Here is an 18483-nt window from a genome sequence, read left to right on the forward strand (position 1 = left end):
GCCCTATATGTTCTCTAGCATATTTTGGCTGTGTTGCTTGGAGATTACAACCATGTCTGGCCCTGTGTATGTAAGCACAACTCAGCGGGTGTTGCTTCACTGGGTGTTGTCTCGTCGCTTTGGACAGCCATATTCGGTCAATGTGGATCCGCGAAGGAGGAGACGAAGATTGTGGGTCCATCCTCTATTGATCCAACGCCAGAGTAAAGGCCATTTCCAGAGACTATATTCAGCTTTGAGGGCACATCCAGAGAAGTTTTACCAGTATACTCGCATGTCCATCCGGACTTTTGACATGTTGTTGGAGCTCTTACGTCCTGGGCTCACCTTTAAGGACACCTGGATGAGAAAAGCCATCTCTGCTGAGGAGCGTCTGCTCCTAACCTTACGGTATGTATTCCACATTTGAAAATACTGTTTTTTGGGGGGTTTTCTCAACAAATGTGAGGTGTACTACTAGGTTTCATTAACTTCACTTGGACATGAAGCCACAAGCACATATCCAAGAATGTTGGCAAGATTATAGTCTATTTATTTTTTCAACTGCCAATTTGTATACTGTAAATAATGTCATATTCTATGAAATATACACTTGGGCTTCTTCCTTGGATCTTAGTGCTCATGTTTTTTTCTTTTCCCTTTTTGTTGTATTGCAGCTTCCTGGCCACAGGATTGTCCTATGCGGGTCTCCACCTGGAGTTTTTGATTGGGCGGTCGACCATTTCAGGCATTGTTAGGACAACCTGTTCCCAAATCTGGCTGAAACTACATGAAGCTGTGTTGCCTGAGCCAAAACAGGACGATTGGCTTAAAATCGCCACAGGTTTCCAAAATAATTGTGACTTCCCTAATTGCATTGGAGCTGTGGATGGGAAACATATCAGGGTGCGTAAGCCGCCGAACTCTGGTTCCCAATTCTACAATTACAAGCAGTTTTTCTCTGTAGTTCTGTTAGCAGTTGCTGACAGTAACTACAGGTTTGTCATTGTAGACATTGGGGCCTATGGGCGAACTGGAGACTCTAGGGTCTTCAATTCGTCCATAATGGGTCGGCAGCTACGTGACAACCAGTTGAATCTCCCACCACCACAACAACTCCCAGGCTCCAATGCTGAAGCAGTGCCTTTTGTTTTTGTTGGAGATGAGGCCTTCCAACTGTCGCGGAACGTCATGAGGCCTTACCCCAGGCGCAACCTTGACCACCGGCGGAGGGTGTTTAATTTGAGACTTGCCAGGGCACGGAGACTGGTTGAGTGCGCCTTTGGGATTCTTGTGGCCAAATGGCGGGTTCTTCACTCTGCCATACAGCTGAGTGAGGCGACAATCAACGAAGTGATAAAAGCCTGTGTCATTCTACATAATTTCACAAGAATACATGATTGTTCATCACCAAGCGTGGAAGATAACCTCATGATCAATGTTCGTAGGCCTACCCCATATGTCCCTCCTCCGCGTCGGCCACTTTCTGGTCTGAAAGTTCGTGATATCTTTACCAATTTTTTTTTGTCTCCTCAAGGTGCTATTCCCTGGCAAGACTATGCCTTTTTGCATGTGTAATTAATTAGCTATATAAAGTATGTGTGAAACAATTTTCCAACTCTGTGTTTAGTTTTTTCTTATTTCACATATGGTTATCAGCATATCATGTGTGTGTGATGGAAGAATGAATACAGCGCAGGCAGACGGTGATTGCTAGTACAAAAACATTTTACTTACTGGGTAACTTTTTCAACTGTGTAGGTTATTCTTTTGTCATAACCTTTTTTGGGTCTCATATTTTTTTTTTTTTTTGCCCAAAATTGCCACTCCGAACACAAGCAACCATGCTCTGTAGTGAGAATACAAGCATACAAATTGTATACAAATCATAGAAAAAAACAAAAAAAAAAAAATTAAAAGAAACATAAAAAACAAAACAAACCTAAAAACAAAAAATTACAAGTCCTGGTAGGTAGGGGCAGGAGAAGCAGCTTGCTCTGGGTCTGCATCAGGTGGCATTTGTAGGCCCAATTGTCCAGAACCCTGTGCAGATGATGTTGTGGCCTGAGGGACATTTGGCCAGCTAGGATGCTGGGAACTTGGAAGAGTAGGGCGTGGATTTTGGACATACCCCTGCTGCTGATAACCATATGGCCGGGAATCATAACCCAACCCAAAATGACCATATTGTCCATACCCAGGTTGGGACCAGCCTCCAGCACTGGGTGTGGACAAGTGGCCATATTGTGATGGTTGAACATATCCCGCCATATGTTGCTGAGGTGGCCATTGTGTGGTTGATGGGGGTTGGGGCTGAGGTGTTGGCTGACATGGAGGGGGTGGTTCGGATCCTTGTTGAGCTGCCAGGCCTTGTAATCTCAGAGGCCGCAGAACATTTTCAGGTGACATCTGCCACTGTTCAATCATCAGCATGAGATTGTATGGGTTATTTGGGGGGGTGCATGCGTCAACAAGGATCTGAAAACACCCTCTCACACGTAGCCTTAACTCCCTCTCTATGGACCTTAAGTAATTGGCCATGCTCCTGGTAAATCCCTCCTCCCCATCATCGTCTCGAACACGTGCCAAGTAGCTCAGGACCCCAGCATCGACATTTTGGCGGCTTTGTCTCAATTCTCTTCTGCGGCGTGCAAGCTGTGGTCTGACTGCAGCCTGTGGGGATGGAGCCAGGGCAACAGTTGGGCTGCTGCTATTTACAGGGTCATCCTGGCTAGGTGGTGGTGCTGCTGATGAGGCTGCCGCTGAAGAGGCAAACTGTGGGTCCTCTGGGTGTGGGACTGAGACAGATCCAGCTTCATGAAGAGATGAGGAGGATCCAGGAGGGATGGAGCCAGAGGGAGCAGCAGATGGACCAGCCACCTCTTCACCTTCCCCAACTGGGTCAATGACCAGTTCGGAGTCAGACCCTGTCTCCCTGTCAGTGAGGTTAGACTGAGTTCTGGAACCAAAAAAAAAAGTAAGAACACAAATAATACCAAAACCCACACCAAAAATTATTGAGATTGGTACTTACGGCCTGAGGTCCATGCTGGGATTGAGAAAGTTGAGCCGGTCAAAGTATATGTACTTTTTTTTTTTGGGAGGTGCCCCGGCTCCACTTCTCTCCCGCTGCTGCATCTCCCTCCTGTACTGGTCGCGGATACTCCGCCACCTTGTTGTAACATCACCCACTGAAACAACAAAAAAAACACACATTCTTTAGACCATTAATCAGTGAGCTCCAAAAAGGTGTAAATGACTACACAGATTTATAAGTGTAGCATCCAAATAGGCCTTTGGGGAGAAGAATTCATCTTAAATCGAAACAAAAACCCCAATTAGCAAGCAAAGCCACAAGGACAGAGTCCACTAACCTCTATCACAGAAAGGACAAATAATGGGAAACACTGTTAGTAAGTAAAAGGGACACCTATTGTAAACATTAATGAAATCCGTATATCATGTACCACACCTTGGATCTACTGGTGGGCTTTCTAGTTCCTTCATGACTATTTAGTACATTGCGCAGAAATTCAAAGTAGAAAGGGCCTGATAATTCCAAAGAACATTACATTTCAAACATGGGTGTACTTACTTATCTGTCGCTGTGCCTGACGTGGCTGCTGGTCATAATGTGGGAAGAGGGCCACACACACGCTCCTCCATGCTGCCTCTTTTTGGGCTCTGTTGGCGTAGTTTGGATCTCTTTGGTCCCAAATTACAGGCCTTTCTTGGACCAAAATAATGAGCATGTCCACATTGATAATGTGAGACATGGTGAATCTCACTCCGTGGAGGCGTGCAGCAGACTTCCGGGTTCACTGTCTGGCTTTTTCAGCTAATTAGCATGTCTCACCTGCCTAATTGAGGCCTTTGGACGTTTCAGGACATCTGCCATTAAGTTCCGTATTTCTCGCAAGGCACACGCATGGTCCGTAAGCATTCCGTATTATACGCTCTCCCATAGACTTGCATTGGCGTATTTTTTGCGCGATACGCTGACAAACGCAGCAGGCTGCGATTTTCTGCGCCCGTACAAAGCCGTATATTACGGATCCGTAAGATACGGCTGATAGGACTAGACCCATTGAGAATCATTGTGCCGTATGCAATGCGAGTTTTACGGACGTAGTTTTTTCGCTCTTACGTACGTAAAACACGCATGTGTGACCCCAGCCTTAGATCGGTGAGTGCCTTCTTCTTTTCTTCACAAACAGAAGTGCATTATATTGTTGTTTTTCGGAAGAGCACCCTGATCATGCAGCATGGCTGATAATATTTTTGTCGAAAAAAAAACACCTGAGAGAATAATCCTTGGATGTCTCAGCAATTTAGATAGTGCCGTCTATTTTTGTCTTATTTGAGATATATATATATATATATAGATAGATAGATATCTTACATGAACATCACCAAAAAGAAAAAAAAATCATTTATTTACCTCACAGCGCTGATGACGCGGGGGAAGGCTCCCAGAAGACATGGCTGGCTGCTAGCTGGCCTGCGGCAGGTTCAGCTCTGGCGGCAGGTCTGTGTCTTAATGGCTGGTAAATGGATGAGTGAAGGCCTACCTGGCAGGCTGTATATGTTTCCTAATTGGGGGCTGGCCAATTGTATCGGAGCATGCTCAGTTAAAAAAAAAAACAGAAGATGGTGCCGGGATCCAGCACCTTCCGGAGCCCATAGGCTTCCATTCTAGCAAAAAGCCGCTGTCCGGTTTTTCGCCACAGACAAAAATGTAACTTTGTACGTTTTTTCCAGACCCTGGACAAACACTTTTCCTGCTAAAGACGGACAAAACGTGAGGCCATGCGGCGCAAATACAAGTCTATGAGAAAAACTGGATCCAGCTGCATCATTCGCTGGATCCGTTTTTTTCAAAAGTCGCCGGATTGAGCCTGACGGCAAAAACCTGATGTATGAAAATAGCCTTACGCAGATCAGTGCCAGAACACGTGCACGATTGGAAGGCATTATGCATAGCCTCTTTGATATGTCGAAAAGAGACATGAGGATACAGAAGTGAGCAGCGCCGAAATACCCCTATAAATAAAAATAGATATTTTAATTGGGAACCTCTGGTGCATCTGCACTGGAAGGCGAGGTGACATAGCGCTGTCACTAGGTTGCATACACCATAGCTGCCTGCATCTAATGCTCAGCTCCAGATTGGAAGTGCGCAGCGCCTCAGGTCCAAACTACTGACATGTAAACCTACGGAATCAGTTGCGAGTCTTCGTGCATTTTATTTTTATCAGTTTCCAAAACTAAAAACCTTTTTCGCTCTCTGTGATTTCTAAAATACAGCCTTTGGCCGGCGTCACACTAGCGAGTTTTACGGACGTAAGAGCGCAGAAAATACGTCCGTAAAACTCGCCAAACAAACGGCACAATTATTCTCAATGGGTCTGGTCCTATCAGCCGTATATTACGGATCCGTATTATACGGCTTTCTACGGCCGTACAAAATCGCAGCATGCTGCGTTTGTCAGCGTATTGCGCAAATAATACGCCAATGAAAGTCTATGGGGGCGAGAAAAATACGGATTCCACACGGACCAGCAGTGTGACTTGCGAGAAATACGCAGCGGTGTTAGTGAAAAGCCGGTAATTCAATTGCCGGCTTTTCATTTCACCTTCCCCAACCCGACAGGCTATGAGACATGGTTTACATACAGTAAACCATCTCATATCCCCTTTTTTTTGCATATTCCACACTTCTAATGTTAGTAGTGTGTATGTGCAAAATTTGGGCGCTGTAGCTGCTAAAATAAAGGGTTAAATCACGGAAAAAAATTGGCGTGGACTCCCGCGCAATTTTCTCCGCCAGAGTGGTAAAGCCAGTGACTGAGGGCAGATATTAATAGCCTAGAGAGGGTCCATGGTTATTGGCCCCCCCTGGCTACAAACATCTGCCCCCAGCCACCCCAGAAAAGGCACATCTGGAAGATGCGCCTATTCTGGCACTTGGCCACTCTCTTCCCACTCCCTGTAGCGGTGGGATATGGGGTAATGAAGGGTTAATGTCACCTTGCTATTGTAAGGTGACATTAAGCCAGATTAATAATGAAGAGGCGTCAATTCTGACACCTATCCATTATTACTCCAATAGTCTGAAAGGGTTAAAAAAGCACACACACACGTTATTAAAAGGTATTTTAATGAAATAAACAAACAGGTTGTTTTAGTATTTTATTGCTCTCTCAATCCATCCGGAAGACCCTCGCTTGGCAAAATAATAAACCAACAATATACATACCTTCGGATGAACTGTCAGGTCCCACGAAGTAAATCCATCTGAAGGGGTTAAATCATTTTACAGCCAGGAGCTGCGCTAAAGCACTGCTCGTGGTTGTAAAAACCCCGGGTGCTGAAAGGAAAGCTGGGTGATCTGTACTTACATTGAGTTGCGGTGAGGCGCCCTCTGGTGGATGTTCTCATGAACTGCAGCATAGGGAAAAGTTCCCACGCTCGAGTTCATATGAGTTCATCCAGCAGAGGGCGCCTCACCGCAACTCAATGCAAGTACAGATCACCCAGCTTTCCTTTCAGCACCCGGGGTTTTTACAACCACGAGCAGTGCTTTAGCGCAGCTCCTGGCTGTAAAATGATTTAACCCCTTCAGATGGATTTACTTCGTGGGACCTGACAGTTCATCCGAAGGTATGTATATTGTTGGTTTATTATTTTGCCAAGCGAGGGTCTTCCGGATGGATTGAGAGAGCAATAAAATACTAAAACAACCTGTTTGTTTATTTCATTAAAATACTTTTTAATAACGTGTTTTTTAACCCTTTCAGACAATTGGATTAATAATGGATAGGTGTCATAATTGACGCCTCTCCATTATTAATCTGGCTTAATGTCACCTTACAATAGCAAGGTGGCATTAACCCTTCATTACCCCATATCCCACCGCTACACTGGAGTGGGAAGTGAGTGGCCAAGTGCCAGAATAGGCGCATCTTCCAGATGTGCCTTTTCTGGGGTGGCTGGGGGCAGATGTTTGTAGCCAGGGGGGGCCAATAACCATGGACCCTCTCTAGGCTATTAATATCTGCCCTCAGTCACTGGCTTTACCACTCTGGCGGAGAAAATTGCGCGGGAGCCCACGCCAATTTTTTCCGCCATTTAACCCTTTATTTTAGCAGCTACAGTGCCCAAATTTTGCACATACACACTACTAACATTAGTAGTGTGGAATATGCAAAAAAAAAGGGGATATGAGATGGTTTACTGTATGTAAACCATGTCTCATATCCTGTCGGGTTTAGGCAGGAGAAATGAAAAGCCGGCAATTGAATTACCGGCTTTTCACATATATCGCGCAGAATTAAATATAAATACATAATATATATATATGTGTCTCAATGACATATATACAGTATATATATATATATATATATATATATATATATATATATATATATATATATGTTTTAACGGACATTTGAGCACATAAATCCATTAGATGTCGGTTTTGCAAGCCTGCGAGAAAATATCGCAGTACGGATTACATACGGAGGATGCCATGCGCAAAATACGCTGACACACCCTGCCTACGGAGGACATACGGACCACTATTTTGGGAACATTTCTCCGTATTACGGCCGTAAAAAACGGACCGTATTGTCTTAGGCTACTTTCACACTAGCGTTAACTGCAATCCGCCACAATGCGTCGTTTTGCCGAAAAAACGCATCCTGCAAAAGTGCTTGCAGGATGCGTTTTTTCCCCATAGACTAACATTAAGCGACGTATTGACACACGTCGCAACTATCGTGCGACGGTTACGCCGTGTTGTGCCGGACCGTCGGGACCAAAAAACGCTACATGTAACGTTTTTTGCTCACGATGGTCCGCTTTTTCCAACCGCGCATGCGCGGCCGGAACTCCACCCTCACCTCCACGCACTTCCCCGCACCTCACAATGGGGCAGCGGATGCACTGGAAAAATGCATGCAGCGGAGACAACGCTAGCGTCGGGAACCTCGGCCTGACGCACCGCGACGGGCCGAGCCCGACGCTAGTGTGAAAGTAGCCTTACGCTGAGTGTGACGCCGGCCTTTGTCTTGGCAGAACAGTTATGAGTCAGTCGTGGGATGACTGTTGCCCTGTGCAGGGTCCTCTACCTCCTCAGGGTCAGATATGCCATCTGTGCAGGGTCTCTGCTTCCTCAGGGTCAACTATGCCCCTGTGGGTCAGTTATACCCCCAGTGAAGGGTCTCTGCCTCCTCAGCTAAAAAAAAGATTGTTCATAGTAGGAGAAACCAAACCTTCTGTGAGAACAATCAGTATTGTGACAGGCACAGGGCACAGCAGACCATGCTTTTTTTTCTGTGGGTTTGTGCTGCCTTTGCTCATCACACTCCCGCCAAGCAGCGAGCACCACCTCTCCTCACCCCCAGTGGCTGAACTACTTGCCGCGTTTTTCCCTGAATGCCACCAGCTCTTTTCCAGAACCTAAGCCCCGCCCCCAGCTGATTGCCACCAATCAGATTCAGCTGGCGCCGCTCCAGCCATTTCTCGCGAGATTTTCAATGTGTTCTACAAGGAAACTACCGACTCCGAGAGTATAGCCAACTAGTCTGTGGGCGGAGCCTGCAGGACGCGTTATACAAGCTGCTGGATATTTGGCGCCAGATTTCACTCGCGCCTTGGTCCTGGTGAATGACTGACAAAGTTTCCCGCCATCCTAGCAGCATGCCTGTAGAAGAGCGGTCCGCCTGCGCCCGGCCGGGTAACTGCTCCTCTTATACCGGGCGGGGAATCTATTACCTGCATGAGAGGGGAAACTAGCGGCGGGGGCTGGTCGCGGGACGTACGGGAGCGGTGTGCGGCATTGACCGGCCGCGAGGTGTGCAACGTGGTCTGTGGGGCGTGCGGGAGCCCTGCTGCGGGGACCTGCCGCGGCATGTGCAGTGAGCAGCGGGGGCCAGCTGTGGGGTGTGCGGGAGCGGTGTGTGTCTGGGGCCGGCCGCGGACCGTGCGGGAGCAGTGTGTGTGTGGTTGGGTGTGCGGGAGCAGCGGGCTGCTGTGCCGCCGGGTGTAGGAGCACAGTGGCCCCTTGTGGGCTGCTCTTCTGTCTCCTCAGTAACGGTGGGTGCACAGGGTCAGTAACTGGAAGCAGCACATGGTCCGCTGCGGCTGAACGCAGGTGATTCCGCATGTGCATTGAACTGTACGGAATCACTGCGTCCAGTACATTGCACTGGTGATGTTTATCTTGCGAGCCTGTGTCTTTGCAAGATAAACTGACATGCTGCCATCTGGAGACACGCGCTTCATGTCCGTCTCTGGGGGTGATCAGCAGGTGTCGGAATCCCATCCGCTATGCTGTAACATTTGGACGCTGTTGATGTACACAGCGTCCAACCTGCAGCGTTTACTGACTGTGGGAACATACACTTAGGCCGGGTGCACACGATCTGGATGTAGCAGCACTTTGGATGCAGTGTTTTTGCTGCTTTCTGTGGAACGTAGGTAAATCCACATGTGGTCGCGTTCCGCGTGTCTTTTTCCGCAGGTGACTCGCAGATGCACATAATGCGTAGTGGACGAGGGATTTCTAGAAACCCATCCACTACACTGTAACATCTGCTGCATAAATATGCAGCGTCAAAACCACAGCAATTCCTGAATGTGGGAACGTACCCTTAGTCTGTGTCCACAATGAGGAATAGTAATGTTTTGGACGCATCGCATCTTCGCTGTCTGAAGTTCTGCGTTGTACATTACAAGCACAGTGGATAGTATTTATAGAAGTACCATGCCAACTGTGCTTCTAGTTAACGCTACATAAACTCGCCTGTGGTTTGGGTTTACAAGCCACAGCATGTAAATTTCTGTAGCGGAGGCGCTAGGCTCCACTGTATCTTCAGCAATGGACTGTCAATACATGTGTAAACTAGAATGCAATGTTTTAAAAGCAGCGACAATACGCTGCGCCTAGAGCAGTTATTCGTTATCGTGGGCTTGTAGACTTACTAATACCCCTGTGCTGTGTTGCTCCTGTGTACATGTAGTTGCTGTGGTTGGTAATTGTGTGTGTTGCGGCAGAGCTGTGTTCTTTACCAATCTCCGTTGGTCCCTTTCAAGACTGTATGGCTTGGCAGTGCTCTTGGTCAACCAGTGCTCCATTGACATGAGCGATTCAGTTCTTGGGATCAGTGTGGGTCCCACCAGGTGGACCCTAAGTGTTCGGTGAGTTATTCTGTCCTATGGGTTGAGGATAACTTCCAAACTTGACAACCATAAGAAGGGGTTTTAATGCTAGTTCCTTTGACAACTACACTGGAACTGCATAACTGAATTTTGATATGTTTAACCCCTCTCTGACCTTAGATGTACTATCCCGTAGAGGTGACCTGGGCCTATCTGACCCTCAACAGGATAGTACGTCATATGCGATCAGCGGCGCTCACGGGGGGAGCGCGGCTGGGTGTCCGCTATGTGCCAGGTGCGGTCATGGACCGCTCCTGGCACATTAATCCCTGGAACACTGCGATCAAACATGATCGCAGCGTTCCGGCGGCATAGGGAAGCATTGCACAGGGAGGGGGCTCCCTGCGTGCTTCCCTGAGACCCTCGGAGCAACGCGATGTGATCGCGTTGCTCTGAGGGTCTCCTACCTCCTTCTCCCTGCAGGCCCCAGATCCAAAATGGCTGCGGGGCTGCTACCAGGTCCTGCAGGGAGGTGGCTTACAAGCGCCTGCTCAGAGCAGGCGCCGGCAATCCTGGAGCATTGCCACTGAATCCTGTCAGATCGCTGATATGACAGTGCTGTGCAAAGTGTCAGATCAGTGATCTGACACTATAATGTGATGTCCCCCTCCCCCCTAGGGCAATGTAAAAAAATAAATAAATAAATTTCCTAAATAAAGAAAAAAAAAATATTGTTCCAATAAATACATTTCTTTATCTAAATAAAAAAAATAAAAGTACACATTTAGTATCGCCCCGTCCGTACCGACCCAACCTATAAAACAGTCCCGCTAGTTAACCCCTTCAGTGAACAGTCACACAAAAAAGACAAACGCATTATCATACCGGCGAACAAAAAGTGGAATAACACGCGATCAAAAATAATATATAAATATCCATGGTACCTCTGAAAACGTCATCTTCTCCCGCAAAAAACGAGCTGCCATACAGCGTCATCAGTGAAAAAGTAAGTTATAGTCCTGAGAATAAAGCGGTGCAAAAATAATTATTTTTTCCACATAATAATTTTTATCGTATAAAAGCGCCAAAATATATAAAAAATGAGGTATCGCTGTAATCGTACTGACCTGAAGAATAGAACTGCTTTATCAATTTTACCAAACGCAGAATGGTATAAACGCCCCCCCCCCCCCCCCAAAAAAAAAAAAAAAGAAAGAAATTCATAAATAGCTGGTTTTTGGTCATTCTGCCTCTCAAAAATCGGGATAAAAAGCGTTCAAAAAAGTCAAGTGCCGGAAAATGGTTCCAATAAAAACGTCAACTCGTCCCGCAAAAAACAAGACCTCTCATGACTCTGTGGACCAAAATATGGAAAAATTATAGCTCTCAAAAATGTGGAGACGCAAAAACTATTTTTTTTAAAAAGCGTCTTTTAGTGTGACAGCTGCCAATCATAAAAATCCACTAAAAAACCACTATGAAAGTAAATCAAACCCCCCTTCATCACCCCCTTAGGGGAAAAATAATAAAATTTAAAAAATATGTATTTCTATTTTCCCGTTGGGGCTACGGTTAGGGTTGGGCCTTGGATTACACTTATGGTTGGGATTAGAGGTGTGTTTAGGGTTACCGTTGGGATTAGGGGTGTGTTTGGATTAGGGTTTCAGTTAAAATTGGGGGTTTCCACTGTTTAGGTACATCAGGGGCTCTCTAAACGCGACATGGCGTCCGATCTCAATTCCAGCCAATTCTGCGTTGAAAAAGTAAAACCGTGCTCCTTCCCTTCCGAGCTCTCCCGTGCGCCCGAACAGGGATTTACCCCAACATATGGGATATCAGCGAACTCAGGACAAATTGGACAACAACTTTTGGGGTCTAATTTCTCGTGTTACCCTTGGGAGAATACCAAACTGGGGGGCTAAAAAATTTTGTGGAAAAAAAAGAATTTTTATTTTCACGGTTCTGCGTCATTAACTTCTGTGAAGCACTTGGTGGGTCAAAGTGCTTACCACACATCTAGATAAGTTCCTTAGGGGGTCTACTTTCCAAAATGGTGTCACTTGTGGGGGGTTTCAATGTTTAGGCACATCAGGGGCTCTCCAAATGCAACATGGCGTCCTATCTCAATTCCAGTCAATTCTGCATTGAAAAGTCAAATGGCGCTCCTTCCCTTCCGAGCTCTGCTGTTCACCCAAACAGTGGTTTACCCCCACATATGGGGTATCGGCGTACTCGGGACAAATTGCACAACATCTTTTGGGGTCCAATTTCTCCTGTTACCCTTGGTAAAATAAAACAAATTGGAGCTGAAGTAAATTTTTTGTGGAGAAAAAAAGTTGTTTTTTTTTTTTTAGACATTACAAAAATTCCTGTGAAACACCTGAAAAGTTAATAATCTTCTTGAATGTGGTTTTGAGCACCTTGAGGGGTGCAGTTTTTAGAATGGTGTCACACTTGGGTATTTTCTATCATATAGACCCCTCAAAGTGACTTCAAATGTGATGTAGTCCCTAAAAACAAGTGTTGTAAAAATGAGAAATTGCTAGTCAACTTCTAACCCTTAAAACTCCCTAACAAAAAAAATTTGGTTTCAACTTGCTGATGTAAAGTAGACATGTGGGAAATGTTACTTATTAAAGGGAACCGGTCACCCCCAAAATCGATGGTGAGGTAAGCTCACCGTCATCAGAGGCTTATCTACAGCATTCTGTAATGCTGTAGATAAGCCCCCGATGTTACCTGAAAGAGGAAAAAGACGTTAGATTAAACTCACCCAGGGGCGGTCCCGCTGCGGTCTGATCAAATGGGTGTCTCAGGTCCGCTCCGGCGCCTCCTATCTTCATTCCATGATGTCCTCTTCTGGTCTTCACGCCGCGGCTCTGGCGCAGGCGTACTTTGTCTGCCCTGTTGAGGGCAGAGCAAAGTACTGCAGTGCGCAGGCGCCGGAAAGGTCAGAGAGGCCCGGCACCTGGGCACTGCAGTACTTTGCTCTGCCCTCAACAGGGCAGACAAAGTGCGCCGGAGCCGCGGCGTGAAGACCAGAAGATGACGTCATGGAATAAAGATAGGAGGCGCCGGGGCGGCCCTGAGACACCCATTTGACCAGACCGCAGCGGGGACCGCCCCTGGGTAAGTATAATATAATGTCTTTTTCTCCTCTTTCAGGTAACATCGGGGGCTTATCTACAGCATTACAGAATGCTGTAGATAAGCCCCTGATGACGGTGAGCTTACCTCACCATCGATTTTGGGGGTGACAGGTTCCCTTTAAGTATTTTGTGTGACATAACTCTGTGATTTAAGGGCATAAAAATTAATAGTTTGAAAATTGCAAAATTTTCGCCAAATTTCCATATTTTTTTTTTCACAAACACAGGTAATATCAAAGAAATTTTACCACTGTCATGAAGTACAATATGTCACGAGAAAATAGTGTCCGAATCACTGGGATCTGTTGAAGCGTTCCAGAGTTATAACCTCATAAAGGGACAGTGGTCAGAATTGTAAAAATTGGCCCGGTCATTAACGTGCAAACCACCCTTGGGGGTAAAGGGGTTAATGTATCTGTCAAACATGCTACAAAAACATATGGACAGTCCCTGCAAAAACTGACAGTGGCTGATTGTTATGCACATTGGTGGACGATACATTGAATCCGGCCCTATAGCCCGCTCACAAGTTGCATTGTGTAACACACCACATAAGGACCTGCCATTACTGGTGAGAATAGTTCATGTAATAACAGGCAGTTTATAGTGTGGACAGGACCAGTTTCATTTATTTATTTACCGTATTTTCCGGCGTATAAGACGACTGGGCGTATAAGACGACCCCCCAACTTTACCAGTTAAAAAATAAAATCTTCTTAAAAGTCGGGGGTCTTCTTATACACCCTATGTCGTCTTATAGGGCCGGTGAATATGTGCCTTTTGGGGGGGGGGGAGTGATCCTGATGAGGACGAGGGGGCGTCTCACAGGAAAGTGAGTATCCCCCATTACCTTATCATAGCGCTGCAGCGTGGGGTCTCTGTGCTGGGAGCGGCGGCTGCTGTGCTGTGCTGTGCTGTGGCGGCTCCTCTTCTGCAGTGTGGGGCCTCTGGTGCTGTGGGGCGGTGGCGGCGGCGTATCTTCATACAGTCGGGGCTCCTCCGGCATCTCAAAGACTGGAAGCCCCGCCGGCAACTCCATGGGTACAATGCGGTCAGGTGGCCTCCGGGAAAATGGCCGCTGCTCAGATTCAGATCTCGTCCCGAGATCTCGGGAGACGAGATCTGAATCTGAGCAGTGGCCATTTTCCCGGAGGCAGCTCAATAGGTGCGATGCGGTGGCCCGGCCGCTGGGGGCTGCGCATGCTCAGATTCAGATCTCAACGAGATCTGAATCTAAGCAGCGGCCATTTTCCCGGAGGCCAGCGCATTGTACCGATGGAGTTGCAGGCGGGGCTTCCAGGCTGAGATGCCGGAGGAGCCCCGACTGCATGAAGATACGCCGCCGCCACCGCCCCACAGCACCAGAGGCTCCACACTGCAGAAGAGGAGCCGCCACAGCACAGCAGCCGCCGCTCCCAGCACAGAGACCCCACGCTGCAGCGCTATGATAAGGTAATGGGGGATACTCACTTTTCTGTGAGACGCCCCCTCGTCGTCATCAGGATCACTCCCCCCCCCCCCACCCACCATATACACCCGGCGTACAAGGCGATTCCCGGCGTACAAGACGACCCCCGACTTTTAAGAAGATTTTCAGGGGTTAAAAAGTCGTCTTGTACGCCGGAAAATACGGTATTTATTTTGCTGCTCCTGGACCCTCTGTAGGGGTGAATGGGATGTTGCACATGACCCTGACAAATTTTGCTTGGATGCGAGATTCCCTCATCTCTCTGCTTCTAGCCAGTCCAGAGAACAAGATGCTGTGTCCCTGGTCCTGACTTGCAACGCCAGTGTTAGATATCATGGCCGAAAGTATTGGCACCCTTAAAGTCATTCCAGAAAATAATTGCAATTGCATGTTTATTTCCTTTGTGTGTTGGAGCAACAGAAAAAAGTGTAATTAAACATCATTTTACCCTTCGCCATGACAGCACCCACTGGAGAGATAGGGATCCGCCCCAAGGAACAGGAAACCTACAGAGACATAAAAGGGGGCGGTCCCCCTCTCCTCCTCAGTTTAGGTTTCCTGTTCCCAGGGGACAGGATCTCTGGATTCTTCGAACTACAGGCATACCTGGGCTACACGCATCCGCCTGTGCGGTGTCCGCGAGAACGGCAGGGGATGCAGTCCAGAAGCAGCGTCGGGGGAGATTCCGCTAGACGGCTCCCCCCTTGTCTGGCCGGCATATGGAACGCATGGTCCGGGAGGCTGCTCGATTCCACAGGCATTGCGGCAGATGTGCGGCCCTAAAAGGAGCTCCAAACGCGGACCGCCAGGTATGAGGTCCGAGTTCTGAGGCACAGCTGCAGCGGCAGCCGGCACACCGCTCCATAGCGCAGGCCGGACAAAGATGGCGGCCGCGCGTGCGTGGTGGTGGGGAAAACATCCCCATACTGCCCCGGGGCCGGTGAGCACTTCCGGGTCACCCACACAGCGGTGAGGGAAAGCGCGGTTTCGCGCATGCGCAGTACACCGCTGTGGGGAAGAAGAGGAAAAAAAAAAAATAATTGATTGAGACCGGATCTTTGCCTATAAAAAGGGGGAAGTTGCAAACGCACAGGCGATGCAACATGTCGTCCCCAGGCAAGACTGTGGACCCAGCAGGTGAGCCAGCCAGCAGAAGGTCCTCAGATGCCAGCCACAGGAGTGAGACCAAGGATTCAAGATCCAGAAAGTCGCAGCCTCCTATTTCGGTACCGTACAGCTTCACTGGGTGAGTGTGATTTCCCCTCTGCCTATAAAGCTGACACCCTTTTCCACAAATGTCTTCTTCTCCCAGGCCAAAAAGAGACAGAAATCTAAGCACAAACGGTGTGCGTTATGTGACGAGCCTCTCCCAGATTCCCACCCCAAAAAACTCTGCAATCAATGTATGGCGGAAACAATGCAGAGTCCATCTATGTCGGTCACAGATATACGGGCCATAATTAGAGAGGAGTTACAGGCCATCTCACAAGCCAGTACCCCCCCTAAAAAATCTGGGAAAGAAAAGGCTATATCCAGCTCTGAGTCCGAGGAGGAAGGCGTTATCCACTCAGACTCCTCGCAGGCGTCATCCTCTTCCTCAACACATTCCGACATTGAGGGTCGAGCTTGTTTTCCTCTTGATGGGGTGGACAACCTAGTAAAGTCCATCAGGAATACTATAGGTTGTGAGGATACAAAAGACGACCAAACTGCACAAGACATCATGTTTGCAGGGTTGGCGGAGAGGAAGAGAAGAGCATTCCCAGTAATTCCGGCGGTTAAGGCTCTGATAAAGAGGGAGTGGGAGAAACAGGACCAGAGAGGTTTTCTCCCGTCAGCCTCCAAAAGGAAGTACCCCTTTAATGATGAGGAGTTAATTTCATGGACTAAAATCCCTAAGGTGGACGCTGCAGTCGCCTCCACCTCAAAACAGTCAGCCCTACCAGTCGAGGATGCGGGCCTACTTTCTGATCCTCTAGATCGGAAGGCAGAATCGTCACTGAAACGATCATGGGAGGCTTCCACGGGCATATTTAAGCCATCAATTGCCAGCACGTGCACAGCTAGATCCATGCTTGTGTGGATTGATCAGCTGGATCAACAAATCGAACAGGGGGTCTCCAGACAAAAATTGCGGGATGCGATACCACTAATTAGAGGTGCAGCAGCATTCATGGCCGATGCTTCAGCTGACTCTCTTCGCCTTGCAGCAAGGTCAGCCGGTCTAATTAATAATGCCAGACGTGCGTTATGGATGAAGAGCTGGAAGGGGGATACGCAGTCAAAGGCTAAGATCTGCGCTATTCCGTGTGAGGGTGAGTTTTTGTTTGGGAAAGCATTAGACGAGATCCTCAAAAAAGCAAAAGAGAGGAAAAAAGCCTTCCCTGACCCCTCAATTCCTTTCTATAGGAAGACCTTTAGGAAGAGGCCGTTCGGGAAAAGAACACAAAATGAAAGATCGTCACGATGGGCCACAAGAGAGGGAAAACAGGGTGGCACTATGTTCAAAGGCCCCCCCTTCCGTAGAGACAACAAATTCTGAAACACCAGACACCCCAGTAGGGGGCAGGTTAAAATTTTTCTTTCCCCAATGGCGAAAAATCACGTCAAGTTCTTGGGTGCTAAATATTAAGGAAGGAATGAAAATAGAATTCCTCCAAATTCCCCATGATTCCTTTATTTTAACAGCCCTTTCCTCACCAGTGCAACAGAAGGCCCTTGAGCTAGAAATTAGAAGTCTTATAGTTAAAAATGTTTTAGTTAGGGTGCCAAAGGGACAAGAGGGTAAAGGGTTCTACTCTCCGTTATTTTTAATCCCTAAACCCGATGGTTCATTTCGAACAATTATAAATCTTAAAAAAACTCAATACGTTTATTAAAAATTATACGTTTAAAATGGAGTCTATTAGATCGGCCATTAAGCTCCTTTTTCCAAATTGTAGAATGGGCGGCATTGATTTAAAAGATGCCTACTACCATCTCCCTATCCATAGTAGGTATCAAAAATACTTAAGAGTGGCAGTAACTCTTGAGGGGGAGATTCATCATTTCCAGTATACAGCCATGCCCTTCGGTCTCTCCACGGCACCCAGGATCTTCACGAAGGTAATGTTAGAAGTAATGGCCTACCTTCGCCAGAGAGACACATTAATCATTCCCTACTTAGATGATTTTTTAGTTGTAGGAAATTCATCCCTTCAGTGTGCGGAACGATTAGCTGACACTGTCTCGTCCTTAAAAAGCCTGGGCTGGATCGTCAACTATAAAAAATCCAGACTCACCCCACTTTCCCTTCAGACATTTTTGGGATTTAGTCTAGATTCCATAAAGCAAAAATGTCTACTTCCCCAAGAAAAAATATCTCTTATAGAGGGTAAAGTTGTGGCGGCCATTCACAAACCTCAAATGTCCCTGAGAGCAGGAATGTCCTTGCTAGGATCCCTCTCCTCCTGTACTCCAGCCGTTCAGTGGGCACAACTTCATACCCGAACATTACAACATCAGATACTTCGGGAACAGAGAGAATTTCTGGGGCACCTTGAATCGAAAATAACTTTATCCGAGAAAGTCTTATCCTCCTTAGAATGGTGGCTAAATAAAGACAACCTAGCGGGGGGTGTCCCTTGGGTAATATCACCATCCCACACGATAACTACGGACGCTAGTCCCCACGGGTGGGGCGCACACATGGGAGATAGATTCTGCCAGGGAACCTGGGATAAG

At 47.3% G+C, this 18483-nt stretch overlaps 3 protein-coding genes across 3 annotated transcripts in view; 1 reads left to right on the forward strand and 2 right to left on the reverse strand.

Moving 5' to 3' along the window:
* LOC143769954 (uncharacterized) overlaps nt 1–18483 on the reverse strand; it is a 36327-nt gene that overhangs the window by 12354 nt on the left and 5490 nt on the right. The window lies entirely within an intron of this gene.
* Nucleotides 1072–4110, reverse strand: LOC143768459 (uncharacterized). Its single transcript, XM_077257139.1, has 2 exons — nt 3014–4110; nt 1072–2938 (listed from the first exon to the last, which is right to left on the reverse strand). Exons 1-2 carry the CDS (start codon nt 3193–3195, stop codon nt 1936–1938), a joined length of 1185 nt encoding a protein of 394 aa, XP_077113254.1. The 5' UTR covers nt 3196–4110; the 3' UTR covers nt 1072–1935.
* Nucleotides 8554–18483, forward strand: part of HELLS (helicase, lymphoid specific) — a 63157-nt gene continuing 53227 nt past the window's right edge. Inside the window, exon 1 of the mRNA XM_077259036.1 lies at nt 8554–8719. Within this exon, the coding sequence (XP_077115151.1) occupies nt 8650–8719 (70 nt within the window). The 5' untranslated portion in view covers nt 8554–8649. The remainder of the gene's footprint in view (nt 8720–18483) is intronic.

Source organism: Ranitomeya variabilis, chromosome 4, assembly GCF_051348905.1.
Source record: "Ranitomeya variabilis isolate aRanVar5 chromosome 4, aRanVar5.hap1, whole genome shotgun sequence".
In the NCBI taxonomy this organism is placed as follows: Eukaryota; Metazoa; Chordata; class Amphibia; order Anura; family Dendrobatidae; genus Ranitomeya; species Ranitomeya variabilis.